The sequence below is a fragment of the Anopheles moucheti genome, chromosome 2 (genome assembly GCF_943734755.1).
Source record: "Anopheles moucheti chromosome 2, idAnoMoucSN_F20_07, whole genome shotgun sequence".
Classification (NCBI taxonomy): Eukaryota; Metazoa; Arthropoda; class Insecta; order Diptera; family Culicidae; genus Anopheles; species Anopheles moucheti.
In genome coordinates, this window is record NC_069140.1 from 7,403,976 (window position 1) to 7,422,484 (window position 18,509).

General features: G+C 44.9%; 5 protein-coding genes across 6 annotated transcripts; 3 read left to right on the forward strand and 2 right to left on the reverse strand.

The window, feature by feature from the left end:
• Nucleotides 1-402: 402 nt before the first annotated feature.
• Nucleotides 403-4,828, reverse strand: LOC128303939 (E3 ubiquitin-protein ligase HRD1-like). 2 transcript variants are annotated; one of them, XM_053041053.1, is made up of 6 exons: nucleotides 4,323-4,828; nucleotides 3,984-4,229; nucleotides 3,536-3,915; nucleotides 3,007-3,437; nucleotides 1,747-2,647; nucleotides 403-1,694 (listed from the first exon to the last, which is right to left on the reverse strand). In XM_053041053.1, exons 1-5 carry the CDS (start codon nucleotides 4,449-4,451, stop codon nucleotides 1,764-1,766), a joined length of 2,070 nt encoding a protein of 689 aa, XP_052897013.1. In that variant the 5' UTR covers nucleotides 4,452-4,828; the 3' UTR covers nucleotides 403-1,694; nucleotides 1,747-1,763. The 2 variants fall into 2 exon arrangements, with proteins under 2 accessions (XP_052897013.1, XP_052897006.1); XM_053041046.1 differs by having other exon boundaries at nucleotides 3,984-4,828.
• A 375-nt stretch (nucleotides 4,829-5,203) lies between these two features.
• LOC128309824 (thioredoxin domain-containing protein 17-like) lies at nucleotides 5,204-5,908 on the forward strand. The gene is made up of 3 exons (XM_053046303.1): nucleotides 5,204-5,456; nucleotides 5,521-5,605; nucleotides 5,662-5,908. Exons 1-3 carry the CDS (start codon nucleotides 5,312-5,314, stop codon nucleotides 5,813-5,815), a joined length of 384 nt encoding a protein of 127 aa, XP_052902263.1. The 5' UTR covers nucleotides 5,204-5,311; the 3' UTR covers nucleotides 5,816-5,908.
• On the reverse strand, nucleotides 5,843-9,634 carry LOC128309823 (uncharacterized). The gene is made up of 5 exons (XM_053046302.1): nucleotides 9,476-9,634; nucleotides 9,187-9,381; nucleotides 8,426-9,120; nucleotides 8,295-8,360; nucleotides 5,843-8,225 (listed from the first exon to the last, which is right to left on the reverse strand). Exons 1-5 carry the CDS (start codon nucleotides 9,605-9,607, stop codon nucleotides 6,044-6,046), a joined length of 3,270 nt encoding a protein of 1,089 aa, XP_052902262.1. The 5' UTR covers nucleotides 9,608-9,634; the 3' UTR covers nucleotides 5,843-6,043.
• Nucleotides 9,635-10,157: 523 nt separating this feature from the next.
• Nucleotides 10,158-12,218, forward strand: LOC128296916 (protein max). The gene is made up of 6 exons (XM_053032447.1): nucleotides 10,158-10,326; nucleotides 10,472-10,645; nucleotides 10,773-10,841; nucleotides 10,930-11,037; nucleotides 11,131-11,254; nucleotides 11,495-12,218. Exons 2-6 carry the CDS (start codon nucleotides 10,547-10,549, stop codon nucleotides 11,674-11,676), a joined length of 582 nt encoding a protein of 193 aa, XP_052888407.1. The 5' UTR covers nucleotides 10,158-10,326; nucleotides 10,472-10,546; the 3' UTR covers nucleotides 11,677-12,218.
• Nucleotides 12,219-13,194: 976 nt separating this feature from the next.
• Nucleotides 13,195-16,677, forward strand: LOC128310644 (solute carrier family 23 member 2). The gene is made up of 4 exons (XM_053047337.1): nucleotides 13,195-13,206; nucleotides 13,410-13,629; nucleotides 14,794-16,316; nucleotides 16,377-16,677. The coding sequence occupies exons 2-4, from the start codon at nucleotides 13,492-13,494 to the stop codon at nucleotides 16,429-16,431; spliced, it is 1,716 nt and encodes a 571-aa protein (XP_052903297.1). The 5' UTR covers nucleotides 13,195-13,206; nucleotides 13,410-13,491; the 3' UTR covers nucleotides 16,432-16,677.
• Nucleotides 16,678-18,509: the final 1,832 nt, after the last annotated feature.

Sequence of the window (18,509 nt, forward strand, 5' to 3'; positions counted from 1 at the left end):
TGGTAGATAAGCCAGTCCCTCCTTCCAATTATTGAAAGAAATTATCATAACACTAACAGTTCTTGCGATTCCGTTAAGCGTTTTGTGGCTGGCGCGATTCAATATGCTTGGCACGCCATATCCTATCGATGAGCCAAACCATGATGCTTAGTTCCAGCGATTGATCTTATGCGCTCCACTGCTTCGATGCTAAACAGCGCAGGAAATTAAAAGCTTATTTTAATTTACCTTTCATTGAAGTTACATTTAATTATAAGGTGCTATGTGTAAAAAGGGAAAGGTTAGACTGCATTTCTTTCTTGTCACCAATAGCGCTCATTTTTCAGCCAAAAGCCAGATCAGATCAGTTTCTTCTAGCCATCCTCCTAATTCGAACAAATTTCGTTTGATTTTTATGTTGCTTTGCCTTTATTATTTTTAGATTCCACAGTACAATATGATAGCATTATTTACATTACGCTCATGTATAAGAGACTTCCAGACGAACCAACTCTCCCGAGTGGTTTCGTTCGTGCCGGACCTATGCTCTGCCATCCTATGCAGTTTGATGTCCGGTGGTTTTGCTTACACAAAAGCCGTTTGAATTTCCCCCCGATATCCTCGATTTCCCGCAAAACAGTTCCAACGATTGGAGTGTCGTCCTCGACGATCCTGAGAGGGATCACCTCGTTTCATCACCATATTACATCACCTATCTATCTAACAGTTGCCGCTTTTACAAACAGAAACTCGAGGCTGATTGTTTGTTTGTCAAATGGTTCGATTTTATACATTCTGTATTCTTTTCCGTTTTGCTTGTTTGTAGAACAATTTTTTATACGTCGCATTAAGCATTCTTTGCTATTGTTTCGCAATCACTTTTTATGTGATTCACAACGAAACACACACACACACCTATATACGTACGAGATGCATGTATTTTGTTTGTATTTCTACATTCATATTCTATATTCTGTTTTTAAATGTTTTGTTTTTCCTCGACCAGTTACACACATCTTCGCTGAATCTCACTTTCTTTAGTGCTCATTTGTATCAGCAATGAGGGAGAGATTTAAAAATATGTTACACACACCTCCCAACACTTTTGTGACTTTTCGCGTGTCCATTCTTTTATTTGGTCTTTCGGGAAGGTCCCACAACAGGAAGGGGAAAAATAGGGAATGCAATTAAGGTTACCCTCTGCTGTTATTGTAATTATTCGACTGCGCTGCAGCGAATAGAAACAAACAAAGAAAACATAACAAATGCAGATTTTTGTTACATATAAAACAACTATACATACACGCATATTTTGATATAACAAGCGAAAGCAAGAGAAAGAAAATCGATTAACATGCGAAACACGATTGTAGCTATGCTTTCGGGAGAAATATAAACGATAGATTTATTATTTTAAAAAAAACCAAGATATGCAAGATCTTCCATCCAGGCACCAGGCCAGGAAAAGGTATGTATACGCGCGTGAAAAAATGCCAACCAGAGATACGAGTGTGTAATGTAGTAAAGCAGCACGAACCAATTGCAGAGAGGGAGAGCACGAGACTGTCCACGTTCTTATCATTATAGTTTGACATATATCGGCGCGAAAATGGTCCTTGCTATCGTATGTCTCGTGATGCCTTGTTGAGAATGTTTTTCGCCTTCTGTTCCATCCTATTTGGCATTGGAAGACGTTCCCGCCAACTTTTGAACATCTACCCAAGACAGAAAATTAACAAAAGATCAACTTCGCTTTACACTACTCACCTTCTTTTTTATCTTCCTTATTGTTGCTGTTCTTGCTGACTGTTTATCGTATCCGATGGACTTGTGGTGGCAAACTTTTCCAAACGTCGACGGCGTAACTCGCTCATCGCGGCACTTTCGGGTCGTTTTAATGCGCCCCCACCGTTTAGCTCCGTCACCCTCGATGGACCGGCTGCATCCTGCATCTGATCGGGTGTAATGAGCAACACCTTACTATCGATCGGCAATGAATCCTTTTTCAGCTTCACCGTGGCATCATCTTCGTCGCTGCTCAGCGGTCCGAGATCTTCTAGTTTCGGTTGACTCAACCCCGTACTACCGGCAGCCTTCCCGGTGACCGAGACGCTATTGTTACTTACTCTACTGCTATCACTATCACTAACCTTACTACTGCTAGGTTTGCTGCTGCTGCTTTCGGGAACAACATCTGCTGTGACTGATGGATTACTAGTGCTTGCACCACTTACAGCCGTTGTTGCCTCCGTTACCGAGGTGGTCATTGTTGTCGGTGATGTAGTAATGTTCGTACCAGTAGCAGAACTGCTAGCAGCAGCATTAGTAGAATTGGCCATTGCTAAATTGGGTTGAGACGTTTGCTGCTGCAAATGGGCCACAGCTTCCGGTGGCAAACGGGCCGTTATGGCTGCGTACTGATTCATGAGTGCAACGGATGCATCGAGCAGAGTGCGTATATTCTGCAGATGCCTAATGCGTTCCTCGATGTGGCGCCTTTCATTGCCTTCCATTGCACGGATCTCTTCGTCCGACAGTGTGTCCAGTGATGGTGGCACTGGTGGCAAGGGCATCGTGTACGAGGGCATACCCACAAATGGAAACGGTGGCAACATCATCGGTGCTGGAGGAAATAGTGGTAATGCGCTCGTTCCTGTCGTCGTAAGGCCTGAAAGAGAAATTCCAGACAAACTTGATTAACATACCAAACTAATTATATTAATAGTATAATAGTATTAGTATTAATAGTATTAATATTAGAACTACCGAACCAATCTTTTGGACCGGAACGCTGACTTATAACCACATAATTCGTTGGGGATAAAGAACTCTATCGTATACATGCATGGCTTTGATAAACTATTGATAGAAATAATCGTGCTATAGAGTAAGGGTCTACAAAAATAAAACATAGTACAACTGTAAACACACAAAAAAACTGAAACACTTTCACTGATGTTAGAGTGTCTCAAAAATACATCTAAATATATATCCTAAACGTTGGAAAAATTGGCAAATTCCACTTACCATTCGCTAATGTAGCCCCTGTTGTCACAGCACCACTACCGGTAACACCAGCGCCTCCGCTGCCAGTCACCATCGTCGGACGACTAGTATCGGTACCAGCTGCTACGCCAGCACCATTATTCGTATCGTTTCCATTATTGTTCGGCGCTGGAGTAGCAGGAGCAGTGGCTGCTGTGATCGGTGTACGCAGAATGTTTAACCGGCAGGTCGGACATGTTTGTTGTCGCTGGAACCAGGAACGCAGGCAAGCCGTGTGGAATATGTGACCACACGGGAGCTTCTTCGAGCTGCTCACCATGTCTTCGCGACAGATGATACAAATGTTGTCGGACATTTGTAGCTCCTCGGGTGTCGCATCCGGATAGAGCGTATTCATGTTGCGGATAGCGCGCCTTGATAGAATAACGTCGTTCAAAGCCTTCTTGAAGTTTCTGTACAACGTAGGTAACGGTAAAAGAAGAAGGAAAAGATTGATAAGATAAGATTGATAAACTGAGGAGCACAGTAGAGCGAGCGACGCATTACTTACCGCATAGTGTAGTACATCGGTCGGAAGGCGAACATTGGCAGGGTGAATATTTTAACCATCAAAATAACAAACACCACGTACAGCACGACACGCGTGAAGCCAATGATCAATTCGGTGTATAGCAAGAATACTGCCTTGTTTTCCCAGGGTGTGTCTGACCGCAGTTCGGCTGCGTGGAAGATGTACTTTATGGCCGTGTTAATGACCATCGTCATTAGGATGGCATACTCGAACCCGAACACAAGCTGCACCGTAACGCCTTTCGCGATAGTGGATTGGTACGCGTACGATATTAGCTCGTAATCGAACAACCCCAAACAGAGCAGCAGTCCGGCCACTCGGACGTGAAATAACCAACCGATCACGGGGCTGCGTTCCATCTAGAGATTCATAATATGAAAGTTACATTAACATCAAGAACCACTCCTAGATGTGCACATTTGCTCACATAATCCACACGATCTTCTGCCAGCCAGTGAAAGGATTTCAGAAAGAGTAGCACTGTAAACAGTGCCACAAACTTTGGATTGAAATCATCTCGAAAGACGGTAAACGCGAGGCAGGTTTCTGTCAGCGCGTACCAGAACCGCTCCATCAGATGCTCGAACTCAGCAGCTCGTAACGTGCCGAGGAAGATTTTTTTCATCAGTTTGCCCAACATCAACACAAGCACGAGTGACTGAATGTATATGACCTTTGGAAAAGAGAAAATACGTGTACATAGAGCAGACCAGTCCACACGGTCCCGTGCATAACGAAGGTACAAACGGGAGATTCGGTAACTTACAGCCATGCTCGGGTTGGATTTCGTGATGTACACCACCGACGGGTAAAACTGCTTCTTCTGATAGTAAGCATTACCAATCACCAGCCCGGTCAGCAGCATGCTGATCACGGACAGCCCTAGGGTACGCATCTTGATGCAGTTTTCAGCCAGCTGGCTGATTGTTTCGAAGAATATGTTAATCTTGTCTACCGGACCTCCCGGTGGAACACGGTGCACGAAACTTTCGTCTACCTCGACGTGTGCGTTGCGTCCTCACCCCTGGTACACCTGTGAAACGAACGTCCTCGAAAAATCTGCACCTTTTCGCCTACTGCACTTTTCATTCGCTTTTGTACGGTGGATTGTTTCGGTGCCGGGGTGTGCTCCCATCAAACTTGTCCGACCAGTGCGTGGCACACACGTAAAGATGTTTGCTCTACGGGGTGGATGTTGAGTGGACTGCGGACTGGAAAAGCTTTATTTCTGCTATTCTTTACTACACTTTTAAAGTACACGTAAACACCACTATTTTCCCGAGAGTTGTCATAAATGCAACCATCGGTGATTGCAACATATGTCAAAACTTTTGCCGAGGTATCTCTAGCAAGCTGGGTTTTTGTTCAAGGTGGTATACAGTGGGTCATTTTTCCTATTTTCTTTTTCCCAACAATTTTCCGATGCAACAATTTTTGGAAATAGAAAAATTAAAGTAGCCTGATTTCTTATTCAGTAATAAGTTCCATCTGAACGGCTAATTTCGGTAGCGATCTGGATTTTAAAATGCTGTCCTCATTTTGGTGGGCACTGTAATCTATCTCAGTACCCATCCACAACAATGCAATTCCGTCACCGATGGCCGGCTTTATATTGTTGAGCATAGATAGGTTATCTTACCACGGCCTTGTATCATCCGAGTAGAGCTACAAGCAGGCATTGGTAAATGCTTCAGAAGCTATCAGTAAAGAGCAAACGGGTATCATCCAGAGGAACAGAGCAGAAAACCGGTCATAATGGTGCATAAACATTTCGTGGCTGGCTACGATGCATTCGTTGCATTCATGAAAGACTTCAACGGAAACGGAGGCGCGATCAATATTCTTTTCACCGGTGCCAAACTCGAAAACGGCCAGAGCTGGTGTGGGGATTGTGTCGAAGGTACGTATTTAGCTTGCATTTTCTAATCCAAATTCATCAACATACTCACCATGATCTCAAACAGCGGCCCCATTCATCGATACCGCTGTCAACACGGTAGCCCCAGAGGATTCGCATTTCGTTTACGTCGATGTAGGCGATCGACCAACGTAAGTAGTTACTGTGTTTTTCGTTATCATGATAATTTCGATTCTCTCGCCCGTAGATGGAAAGATATGAACAACCCCTTCCGTAAGGACCCCAATACACATCTTTCGGTCATACCGACGATGATACGATGGAAGAATCCCCAGCGTCTCGAAGGCGAACAATGCGCGAAAGCTGACCTGCTGGAGCTATTTTTTTCGGAAGATGATTAAAAGCACCTTGTGTCGTATGAATATGATGTTTACCGGTACATGTACATCCTTTATACTACATTGTTCATAATAAAATCCCTTTCTTTTAGGTCCTTGCAATGTTTTGTCGTATTTGTAAATTTTTCTACGAGTGGTACAATTTTAAAATCTCTTCGTAAATCAAAGGGGTTACGTTGTAAGGAAAAATGGAGCTGGCACTTGTTTGTTACGATATTCTTAACTACATGCTCAACGAACATTGGCCGCCCGTGTATGGGGTGATCGTTCGGGACTGTTCTCAAAACCTGGCGCAGCACTGATGGCAAAGCGAGATAGGGGGGTTGCTTTCAGTGGCGTTTGAAATCGCTCACCGTGCGGCATGCGATTGTCTCGTCCCGGTGTCACAGCCAGGATGCGTCTTGGTGAGTTTCGAAGCAATTGTTTGCGGATGTGTGGTGTTGTCACTCTCGGCGAAGAAATCGCTTTTCCGCTGTTCATATCCTTAACATTCGGCGATAGACGTACGACGTTCACGTTCGTCGCTTGTAGATGTTCTTGAACATTCTCCTGCAATCGGCGCACAATTCGTGGCGAGTTGAGCAGAGCCTTGGAGGAAACTCCTACCGCCGTCGTTATTCCACTTGACGAGCCTTTCGTTGCCTGGCGGAGCTTTTCACGCCGATTTATTGCGCCGCCGTGAGTCGACTTCGTAAAGGCACGTTTTCGTGGTGTAGATTTTCTTGGACTGCGGTGTGCATTTGTATGATGTGCGGAAGAAGATCGTAACTTCTGTATTTGTCGAATCTGAACGGCAGATTCGCGCGGTATTCCGTCAGCCGATGTAACGTTTTGTGGCATTGCAACGAATGCCGATCGGAACTTTGCACTCTGGCGACGATTTGAGATCGGGGTTCGATTAGAAGCTCCGGCGGATTGCGAATCCAGGCTGGCGTTCGTTACGAGCCCATCAAAAAGCTTTGCCTTGGCCATTACCATACCAGCGTTTTGGCTGCGAATTCGTGCGATTGACGCACGACCACTCTGAGCCTCCTGCAGTGGAGTAATGTGTGATTTTAGCAAGCTGACTGAGTTCGCATGTCGTGCCGCGCTGCTCGGTGTGCGTGGTGGAAGTTTAGGTGTCCGGGCGGGAGTTTTTATACGGGGTGGAACTACGGGCGGCAGCATGGGCGTCTTTGCACTCTGGACGTTTAAATCTACTCTTGACACCAATGGCGTGCAAAAGGTATTTTGCTGCTTCGAAGCTGATCGCAAGGATGCTCGTCGAGAATTTTGATCCGGCGTTTTGAAATAATCTTCCATCAGCACCTTGCAAGGTGTTAGAAATTCGGCAGTTGAATCCATTACACTGGACACATCATCTGTGACGTTATGCGTCTCGAAGTAGCTTTCCGCATTGACCCATTGTTCTTCCTTTTCCTCATCCGTGTAGTTTCCGCCGCTTGCACTCGTCCCTAAACAGGAAAGCGATTTCATGCTTTGTTTTTCCGTTGTCGTCCCATTTTTCTCTGGTTCTGGACAGGACATGGTCACAGTTGTATCCGGAGCTTTCAAACCACTCTGTACCGTGTTCGGACGACCGCGCTTCAAAACACCGGACTTGGGATAGAAGGATAGATCCACCGCACAACTCGCCACAGTAGCTGACAAATCTCGCGCTCCATTACCAACGTGCCACGATTGGTTGCGCGAGAGACGAACTGCTTCCCGACTACGTCGCCGAATGGTGCCAATTTTTCTTGCACTCGGCGATCGTATCACCTTGTGTTCGCCGCTCTGGCGAATCTTCAACTCACGACTGAGCCTCTTTGCCAGATGATCCGTCGTTGCGCAGGTTGCTTCGATCGGTTCCGTCTGTTCCAGCGTTTGTCTATACTTGTCTTCCACATTGTCCAGCAGAACATCTTCGCGTCCAACCAGTGCGGTGAACTCTTTCGACAGCTTAGACTCAATATCCGACATTCGTTTTTTGATCGCTTCATACTCACTGCGTCGAATTTTGAGAAAATCATCGCCATCGGTTTCATCTTCATCCTCCTCTTTCGATTCTGTCAAGTCGACATTCATTTTATCTGCCGTCATAGATAATCCCTCAGCACTGACCAAACAGGGCATTGATACCACCGGCGACATGCGACCACCTGCAAGCAGCAAGGATTTCCCTGCCGGATCCGATTCGAAGTCATCCTCAGTCTTTGCTCCTGCATCGAGCAGATCCGTGTTACTCTCCGTGTCCTGCATTTTGGTGCGATTTTGTTTCTTACGTCCCCATGGTGCACCTACCACACTCCAACGACGTTCCATTGGTTTGCCTTCGGCAATTGAAGGTATCGAACCGGTCGGCAGCAAACGCTGCACCACTTTGCTTGGCTTTTTACTTCCTCCAAGGCTTAGACGGCTCTTCTTCGGTTCTCTAAAATACATGAAATTCAGAGGAAAAAGTAAATAAACATAGATTTCTTACAATAGTTTGCAAACTTACTTAACAACGAGTGGTGTGCTGGGCAGAAGCTCATGATTATCCGGCAACAAGGATGTTACTTCCTTTCTGTAGATGTTATTAAAAAAAACATGATTATTCGACGCTCTGCACCTGGAAAAGTCCGTACATACTTTTTCTTGGCACTAAATGCAATTCCGTCAGTCACTTTCCTTTTTTTAGCAGATTTACTCAAACAAGGCGTACCGATTAACATCGTTGGGTCGTTCTCGCCCCTTTCATCGGATCTGTCCAAATTCTCCGACGATCCAATGGCACTGACCATTTTTTTGAACCCATTGAACATGCGTGTAAGCGACCCACTGCGACGTTTTTTCTTCTTTTTGTCCGTCACGTTTGTCAGAGCCATGCTGACATTGTTGCCAGTGTCTTCCTTGAGCTGGTTAAGAATTAACTCGGGGATGAGACCAATCTGTTGCGAATTTTCGATCAGCAACAACATTACTTTGACGTGACTGTTAAATCTTTGCTGAACCGATTCGGTGATAGGCATGATGCTTGGTGTTAATATTATGGCCAAATTTTCCGCCGTCATCCTATTCTTTTCGGCATGCATGGACACCGTGTGTAAGAATTGCATGAAGTATGCCAGGGTGTTGAGCGTCAACGGTGGTAAGAGCAAACAGGTCATCATCAGCTTGTGCACCTTATCATCGTTGCCGCCGAGCAAACATCGGATGAGTGCTTCCTGCACGTTTCCGGATGGGAGAAGTGCCTCGGGCAAATCGCGAAAGAACGTCTTTATAATGTTGGCAACGTCAATAACGTGGTGCGATTTGCCCAACGGCACACCCGACTCCAAAGTGGCCTGAAAGGGAAACAAACATAATTATCAATTGTGGGCCTGGAGTTCGGTCAAAGGATTGCAGTTTACCTTTATCTGTTGCTGGCGTTTGGTGGAGCCTGCTTTCCGAAACAATCCTTCCGTGTCTACATTTTCGAGAATGAATTGACAAGCGTGCGATACGAACAAGGGAATTTGCACTATTCCCCCGTTTGCTAGCAGCACATCGGTGAGCTCTAGCGCATGTAAGGGTGCTTTGAAGATACGTTTACACTTGGTTTTCTCCTATTCAAATAGTAACCATCGATTAAAACACCATATGGGTGATCTGGGAAAGTTCTCGCGCACTGCATGCCTCCGTTGTGGCACCAATACTTACATTCGATGCTTTCGAGGGTTTCTCTTTGCGATATTTAATTCCATTTTTGCGTAACTCTTCCTGCAACACTCCGTACAGCTCTTCTTTGTTATCCAGATCGTTTATTAACACTCTTGATGATGGAAAAGCCATTTTAAGATTAACTTTCTCACTGGCAGCAGCAAAGCATCATTGACGCGATATGTTTTGAAGCGGGGATTTTATTCGTTGCTTTTGAATTGGGTTTGTGTTGCCATGACGTTTGGAAACTGTCAAACGTCAAAAAATTGAAGGACAGGGCTACTATAAAAATTTCAAAAGAATATGGTAAAAGAAATAATAACATTTCTGCACAAGCCAGTTCCAAGTTCAATTCCGATAACTCTAAGTATTTTTTGAAGGTGCAAAATGTTATCATAATGAAAACAGGAATGCTGTGTTTCATTTGTATGTCATCTTTCATGAGACAAAATGCAATAGACAAAAACTAAACAGCCTTAAAATGAATCAGTTATAAAAATACTAAACTAATCCTCGATAAATATCTTTATATAACTATGCTTTCAACTCGTTTATGTTGATTTACGTGTATAATGTTTTACTTAAATGAATAATAAACCCGACTCTTATCAAGTTAAACAAAAATGGTAAAACCCCTGCATAATGATTCCCTGTCTTGCTTGACATTTCCCGAAACGTGAAGAAATAAACATCGTGCGTTGAAGGAATTTGCAGACCATTTTTCTGTGTCCTTTCTACCTCCGTGTGCGACAATAGAAAAGGATCATTTACATACACGCGCTATTCACACGCCGGAAAAGGTGATTGGCGGTGTTCGTTGGCCGTAAATTAGTAATTTATGCAACAGTGAGGTAAGTGTAAACATACGCAAGGGGTTACCCCCGTGTGTTGGTACCTCATCGCAAAGCCGTCTTAGCCGTGTTTTGCATGCGATGAAAGGAAAACAGGCATCGGGTCGCGACGCAGTATGTAATAAGCCTTATGTTTTTGGATTAGTTTTGCGATCCCCGGACCGATCGAAGCGCACAGACGACCGCCTTGAGAAACATCGTAGAAAGTAACAGCCCGTGGATGCGCTTGCACGAGGATAACCAAGGACGGAAGCTAAGCACCAGCGAGTGGTACGACAATATGAGTGACGATGATCGGGACATTGACATAGAGAGCGATGTAAGTAGTGACGGGCTGTGGACGTTAGATTCATTCATCTCTAAATAGAAGTGGCTGGATTGCATTGCTTTGCCGTAATGAATAATTGTATGTTACTATTTGTTATTGCTGATGCCGCCGAGAGCAGGATGGCGATGATTCGGATAACACAAAATCTCAATCCCGTTCCGGCGCTGGGAGTCAATTTTACTCGCAGGTAAACAAAACTGAACAGGAGTTTTGCCTGTTTCAATCGTTAGACCGGAGGAACGTACAATTTGACAGCTCTCTGTTCGTAATTACAGGCCGAAAAACGTGCTCATCACAATGCCCTTGAACGGAAAAGGCGTGATCACATCAAGGACAGTTTCACCGCGCTGCGAGATTCCGTACCATCGCTCCAGGGCGAAAAGGTATGAACGAATTTTTATCCATTTTTGTTCGTGTCGAAACCTCCGTACGAAATGCTCTCTTACATGCTCTCCTGGGTGCATCTCATTTTTTAGGCAAGCCGCGCGCAGATACTGAAAAAAGCGGCCGAGTACATCCAGTTCATGCGAAGAAAGAACAACTCACACCAGCACGATATCGACGATCTCCGGAGGCAAAACAATAAGCTTGAAACGGAAAGTAAGTTGCGCAAATTTGCAAACCACAAGAAAGCACCATCACCCTGAGCGTTGGTTCAGCAATTAATATTAATGTCCCGTACGTTGGCACCCTCGGTTCATACATATTGACACATTCGCAATGCAGACGTTTATGCTTCCTTTACCAACAAGACCGCACAGCGGTGGCAGACACACGTGTTAGTACTAATGTAAAATTTATCAACCATATTTGTTTGTGCTCGTTTTCCATGAAAAACAGTTCGCGACTTGGAACAGGCCCGGGCATCCGGTAAATATGGCGATGGAGCCGATTTGGGTGGCGGATTCCAGGACGGATCACGCGGTTCTGACAGCTCCGATATAGACGAGGTACCTAAAAATAACAACAACGGGTTAGGTGCACGGAGGAACAAAAAGATGAAAACGAATGCCAACTATTAGAGAGCGCACACCCGTCATGAAGCGAGAGGATGGCTTTAGTGTAACTTTCATTTTTTTCTTCTATTATTTCTAACGATGCAAACACGTTACATTGCGTGTGGTAGCTTTTAGCATTTTTGTAAGGCGCATATTATTTTAAGGGGTCTCGAAAGATTTACTTGTTCTTCCGTATATTTTGTTTGCCCTATCTATCAGATACGACTGTATGAAATTTTGTCGATTATTTGAAATTTCAACGAAGAAATGATCAGTCATTGAAGAATTTGCTATATCAAGCACGTATCGACTAACTAACCCATACTCAGAAGAGACAGTTTACTGGCAATCCAACCCGTAACAGCAAAAGAGAAATGAATGTTTTAATGAATAACCGTAAAGTGAAGGGAACAGAAAGAATTGTACAAATTGATTGTTCTATGCCTAGAAGTAAGTCTTCATTTTTGAGTTCCGACATAATTATATAAAGTTGATGTACGTAATTTGTTCATTTCTGTTTATTGCGCGACATCGAAAGAAGACAAATAAATCAATATTTAGCATTTCAATAAGAAATAGTATAATGTTTAACAAATGACAGTTAGAGAAGATACCGTACCGTAGGCTAGGATGTTGCAATACATTCTTTAACACGTTTAGCGCCGCATCACCCGAATTTGGGTGATACCAATGGTTTCCGCCTGGCCGTATTACCCAAGTATGGGTGATGTGCTAAACAAACATCTAAGTAAGCTTTGACGTATTAACGTACCGTTTTGCTATACGACCAACGTCCGACGAATTATTTCTTATGCAAATAATATTTTTAAATAATCCGGTAGATTGTTTAACCGGAGTGTCACATGCTCTTTTCGTTTGCCTTCATTGGGCACAGTTCGGTACGTTCAATGGAACATACCAATTAACGAACCTCAGTTGTAGAGCTGCAGTGAACGAACGTTGATTGAGAACGCGTGCTTCCGTAACGATGCACCAGTGACGTCCTGATTTGTTGCCTCTACTGATTGTTTCTTCTTTCAGAGATGCATTATAATTGCTCGGATACGATCATCATTGAATGGTGTGAAGAAGAGAGATCTCAACTTTCAGTTCCACAGCTTAAATCAGGCAGATAGGAGCTAGAGCTACCTACCGTGCAGTGAAGTCTTTTGTGCACATTCTGGTTGGTATCATAGTGAAATTATTTTTTTATCATTGATAAGACCAGACGAGTGGAGACTGCTTTAATGGCAGGCAGCATATTGACAGTCGCCTCAACGGTTTTATGACGAGTGCTGTTAAAGCGTGGAAAATTACTTCCCAGTACGCATCCCGCAGATTGGGGCTACGAAAGGTAGCAGCAGCATAGACAAGCACGTTTGAGGCTGTTTGAGGACGGTCTCTAAATAGTGTACACAACTCGGGACTGGGTGCGAGTCCGTTCCCAGCAAGCGAACAACGCGAACGCGCCTCCGAGTTTTGAAGTGTTTTTCAGTGTTTCTTAATTGCTTTTCTGACATCAGTCTGTGTTGGTGTGTGAAGTGAGTGTTAATAGTGAGCATTTAGGTAATCTTGTGTTAAGATCCTGAAGAAAAGTTGAAATATTACTATGGAGCATATAACAGCATTGCAGCACGGATCAAATTGACATGAACAGATCGTGTGATTTAACGATCACTTAGCATGATCGTCACTTTACACCTTACTATTGTGGAAAAGCGTCCCCCCACTAAATGATGTCTTAACTTACGTTCTAGTCAATTGCGCACGGTGCTAATTAGTTGTGCGGATTCGTTGATCTGTGTACTCCTCTCGTACCGGGTGCAGTTTGTCTAGTTGATGGAGACTGAGCAACAGCAATCGCAATGCGTACCGGAGTTGCAACATAGGAAAGAATCAAAGGCTCGTGGTGCTGATATAAACTATGGTATCGACGACAATCCGCCATGGTACTTTTGCATCATGATGGCATTACAGGTACGTACCACGCAGGACAGCGGACCTTGTGCAGCTGATTCTTATAGATCAGTAAGCATTAGGGAGCAAGTGTTGTCAATAATTGTAGTTTAGTGGTATAAGTGCCACTCTTCACACACCGGGACCGGTATTAACTCCCTACCGGACTGTTCGCTATTGAAAGGGACTATTCCGCTTTGTTAAACAAGGAAAAGAATTGTGCACCGCATATGAATTGCGGTTTCCATTCATGGAAACATGAATGGATTCATTGATTACGTTGTCCACAATGGTGAATGAGTTATTCAATCTCCACTCGATCTCCTCCAAATTTGGGGGTACTAGGTCTCCTATGCAGGGGCGGCCCGGTGGCATGATGGTAACGGAGCCGGTCTTCACACGAACGGACCGGACCAAAATCCCATTCGAACCAATCCCCCGTAGCAAGGACTGACTATCCGGCTACGTGGTAAAATAAGTCGATACGGCCAGGCCGTTCTAACGAAAAAAAGGTCTCCTACAACCTAAGAAGACTCTAGAAATTGGCTTCTTCGTTGCCATTTGAATATTACCAAAACCTGACGATTCTAAATCGTGTGGAAGGATAATGGAGCAGTCGCTACAATCATGGGCTGAACGACGAACTCACTGTCGTACAGCGGAATAGATTCGACAGGCTCCGATGGGCTGTTAACGTCATTAGAAAGATACCGAACGATTCAACCCGTAAAGTCCTTATAGGTCGTCCACATGGACAAAGGAGACGTAGTAGACCAGAATTGAGATAGAGTGATGGCGTTGATGGGACTGCCAGAAAAGCACGTGCAATTGATTGGCTGATGACTCCTGCAGCAGGTGAAGGCCACCAGGCCACGGATAAGGAAGTAAGTGGGTAAGTATGCGTTTCATCAAATCTTGATTGGATTGCGTCTTCCTGTAAATAATTGCAGTCTCTACCGACAGCTTAAGAATCTTTTTTTGTTGCGACACAACCTCCGGAAATTTGTATGTTATCATGTCTGGCACTGTGGATCCAGAAGAGATTTGGTACCGCCCCTGTCGTGTGAAGAGACCAACACCGTTACCAACAATTCTACCGTTTGCCCTGTTGGAGACTACCGTAGAAGGCTACTTTAGTACAAACATTTTAAACACGTTCGATACAATCCGCTATCTCCTTAACAGCACTACCTTACGATGATCGGTGCGATCGTTTCGATTCCTTTCATCCTAACGCCCGCGCTCTGCATGAGCGATGAAGATCCTGCCCGCGGTACCATCATATCCACCATGATCTTCGTCACCGGTTTGGTCACATATCTGCAAGCGACCTGGGGCTGTCGGCTACCCATCGTACAGGGCGGTACCATCTCCTTTCTCGTGCCCACCCTTGCCATCCTCAATCTGCCACAGTGGAAGTGTCCACCGGTGGAGGTGATGGACGCGATGACCGAATCGGACCGTACGGAGCTGTGGCAGGTGCGAATGCGTGAACTTTCAGGTGCGATTGCCGTAGCAGCACTGTCACAGGTTGTGCTCGGTTTCAGCGGACTGGTGGGAAAGGTGTTGCGTATCGTGACTCCGTTGACGATCGTACCGACGGTGGCACTCGTGGGCATAACACTCTTCCGCCACGCTAGCGAAACCGCTTCCAAGCAGTGGGGCATAGCCGTCGGTACAACCGCCATGTTGACGCTGTTCTCCCAGGTGATGTCCGACGTGCAGTTCCCCGGTGTAGGATACCGAAAGGGCCACGGATTGCGATTGGTGTGGTTTCCGCTGTTCAAACTGTTTCCCGTACTGCTTACGATCGCCATCATGTGGACGGTGTGCGGTGTGTTGACGGTCACCGGTGTCTTCCCCGAAGGTCATCCCGCCCGCACGGATGTCCGGTTGCGAGTACTGGAGGATGCGGAATGGTTCCGCATACCCTACCCGGGTCAGTTTGGATTACCGACCGTGTCGCTGGCCGGGGTGTTGGGAATGTTGGCCGGCGTGATTGCCTGTACGGTAGAATCGATCAGCTACTATCCGACAATATCGCAGATGTGTGCGGCTCCGCCACCGCCCTTGCACGCCATCAACCGGGGTATTGGGATCGAAGGTCTCGGCACGGTGTTGGCCGGACTGTGGGGTTCCGGCAATGGGACGAACACGTTCGGTGAGAATGTTGGAGCGATTGGCGTTACGAAGGTGGGCAGCCGACGGGTGATACAGTGGGCCGCCCTTATCATGGTACTGCAGGGTGTGCTAAACAAGTTCGGTGCCGCCTTCATCATGATACCGGACCCGGTAGTCGGAGGCATCTTCTGCGTCATGTTTGGCATGATCACCGCGTTCGGGCTGGCGGCATTACAGTACGTAGATCTCCGATCGGCGCGCAACCTGTACATACTGGGCGTCTCGTTCTTCTTTCCGCTCGTCCTCTGTCTGTGGCTGCAGGAACATCCGGGTGCGATACAGACCGGAAATGAAACGGTCGATTCCACGCTGTCGGTATTGCTCGGTACCACTATACTCGTCGGCGGTGTGCTCGGCTGCACGTTGGATAATCTTGTTCCCGGTACGCCGGAAGAACGTGGACTTGTGGCTTGGTCGCAAGAAATGGCCCTGGAAACGAGACCGCCTGGGGACGGAATGGATCCGGGTGGGATAGAGTTAGAGAAGAACACTTTCGATTTCCCTTACGGCATGCAACTGATGAGACGGTAAGTGATATTGCATGGTTATTAGGAAAAGATACTTACGGATAACTCTTTTTCTTACAGCTGGAAATGGACACGTCACGTACCGTTCCTACCCACCTACAGAATGAAGCTTTGATTCTAGTGTTGTGCTTAATGAAGAGTCATGTCATATGTGTCTGTAGTGAGGAGTCATTCAAATCAGTAGTCGACTCTCAAAAGATTCATCCAAATGATTCCTGAATCCTCATAGATTTTGATTCTTTTTTATTGTATTTGAATTCAATCTGTAGAATAGAGACTCAGATTAATTCATTCAGTTCAATAATTCATTCAGATTCATTAATTTGAATCAGATTCACCCAACACTAATTGATTCCTATCACTCCCGGAAGGAACTCTTTCTTGTTTATTTAACGCTTACGTTTAAGCAAAATTTGATAGCTCTAGCGAGCCACAGGAGCAATGCACACAAATATTCATAATAAGAATGAATCAAATTTAAAGCCTTTGCAAGTCATCATTAGCAGTCACACAACCAGCGCACATTATTTCGTCAATCTAGTTTATTGATAATTTCACAATACTGCTACCGTTCAATAGCATACCAGTATGATGGCAACTAACGTTTGCATTAACCTGAATGATCCTTCAACCCAAAAGGAAACCCACCCGGGTCACAGGATGCGTCGTCCATTTTGTTCCTACCCGTGAGAAACGATGAAATATTGCTAGTCTTGTTCTTATAGTACGGGTGTAATGTTTGGCATCCAATCCATTTCTGCTAAAAAAACACTTCCCTATTGCCTCCCACTGGTAACAGCGTTTTGGGGGACGAATCGCGTTGGTATATTATTGCTGATATATTCGTTTAACTGAAACTACGCTTTTTGGGTTGGAACGAACTAATTACTTCTAACCACAGTCTAACCACGCTCAGGTGCGTTTCCGACTGCAGGTTTCTTTTGATTTAACGTAGGCTCTCTGTATTTGTTCATCAACCAATCCGTTCTTCCAACACACGAGACTCCATCTCCATCCGGAGGGCAGACACTTCATTCGCCGTAAATCACAGTATATTTCCACAAACACATTACTTCAATAAAAACCGAATAACTCGTTGCCTGCTCGTTGCTTACTTTATCCGTTTATTGATTGATATTGCCGTTCCTAAAATTCCTTCCGGCTGATGCGATGTCTCCGGCTGGATCGACTTACGGATCACATTGACGCATTCCCGCACCGTGCGTAATCATTTAAATTACATTCCTTTTTTGTTTTTTTTGGATGACTTTACATAAAATTGTAAAAAATAGTATCTAACAACGTTTCCTGTCCCCGCACCATCCACCAATGTGTTTGTCCCGCGCTTTCGTACCCGCACTGCGTCACTTAATGACGCTTGAAGAATTGCCGTTATTTGATTTAATTGCTAAAATTTACTAAAAACGAAAACGCATACATGACGCATACGCACAAAACAACGATCCGACTCGATATTTGTGCTGGTGTCATCGGAAGCAATTCGTCAGTATATCCATTCATGCACCCAACAGCTGATGGCACATAATTGTTGCACATTTTATACTCAGTTCTTGGAACTTTGGATCATTTTCTTTTTTTTGGGTGTAGCCACAAGTTTAACAAACTGTACCATTTCCTAAACAACTCTGCGAGTGTGCTTGTTCGCTTCGACTTTCTAATTTCTCCAGAAAAGAAAGGCACCGGAATTAGGATTTACTTTAAAACAGAAAAAAAGAAAACAAAAACCCTTAAAAGGGACGTACATAACCCTTGAGTAATCGAATCCTAAACGTGATGGTGACAGGACACATGACACAAGATGATCACCACCCTTCCCGATGGTGATGTGCAGAGTCTCTGAAACCGAACTGGATTTCTCTTTTGTATTGTGGTGCGTGTGTGTGTGTGTGTGTGTGTCTGTGTGTGTGTGTGGGTAATGTATTTTTAGAACCTATTGGAAGATTTTCTGGGCTTATTGTAACATAAAGAAGGATACGCCTACTATAAGGTGATAAAAGAAAAGGTAGCCAGCATGATCGATACTCCATGGAGACGCATGGTGATCGTATGGTTTCCACCATTTTGTTTTACTTCTCTTCTGAGGCTTCTCTGTGTGTGTATTTGTATGTGCCGGTGGGGATATTGTATGGTTACCGCTTTGGTGAGGATTTGTGCCCTTCTTTTCCGCGACTA

Bases quoted from the DNA above. Each gene is read 5' to 3' on its own strand.
- LOC128303939 (XM_053041046.1), bottom strand. From the start codon at position 4,451: ATGCGTACCCTAGGGCTGTCCGTGATCAGCATGCTGCTGACCGGGCTG. The intron at 3,916-3,983 runs GTGAGCAAATGT...ATGAATCTCTAG, and splicing joins CAGAAGATCGTGTGGATTAT to ATGGAACGCAGCCCCGTGAT. The intron at 3,438-3,535 runs GTAAGTAATGCG...TACGTTGTACAG, and splicing joins CCGATGTACTACACTATGCG to AAACTTCAAGAAGGCTTTGA.
- LOC128309824 (XM_053046303.1), top strand. From the start codon at position 5,312: ATGGTGCATAAACATTTCGTGGCTGGCTACGATGCATTCGTTGCATTC. The intron at 5,457-5,520 runs GTACGTATTTAG...GATCTCAAACAG, and splicing joins GTGTGGGGATTGTGTCGAAG to CGGCCCCATTCATCGATACC. The intron at 5,606-5,661 runs GTAAGTAGTTAC...TCTCGCCCGTAG, and splicing joins GATGTAGGCGATCGACCAAC to ATGGAAAGATATGAACAACC.
- LOC128309823 (XM_053046302.1), bottom strand. From the start codon at position 9,607: ATGGCTTTTCCATCATCAAGAGTGTTAATAAACGATCTGGATAACAAA. The intron at 9,382-9,475 runs GTAAGTATTGGT...CTATTTGAATAG, and splicing joins AACCCTCGAAAGCATCGAAT to GAGAAAACCAAGTGTAAACG. The intron at 8,361-8,425 runs GTATGTACGGAC...TAACATCTACAG, and splicing joins GCATTTAGTGCCAAGAAAAA to AAAGGAAGTAACATCCTTGT.
- LOC128296916 (XM_053032447.1), top strand. From the start codon at position 10,547: ATGCGCTTGCACGAGGATAACCAAGGACGGAAGCTAAGCACCAGCGAG. The intron at 10,646-10,772 runs GTAAGTAGTGAC...CGCCGAGAGCAG, and splicing joins ACATTGACATAGAGAGCGAT to GATGGCGATGATTCGGATAA. The intron at 11,038-11,130 runs GTATGAACGAAT...CTCATTTTTTAG, and splicing joins CATCGCTCCAGGGCGAAAAG to GCAAGCCGCGCGCAGATACT.
- LOC128310644 (XM_053047337.1), top strand. From the start codon at position 13,492: ATGGAGACTGAGCAACAGCAATCGCAATGCGTACCGGAGTTGCAACAT. The intron at 13,630-14,793 runs GTACGTACCACG...TCTCCTTAACAG, and splicing joins GCATCATGATGGCATTACAG to CACTACCTTACGATGATCGG. The intron at 16,317-16,376 runs GTAAGTGATATT...TTTTTCTTACAG, and splicing joins GGCATGCAACTGATGAGACG to CTGGAAATGGACACGTCACG.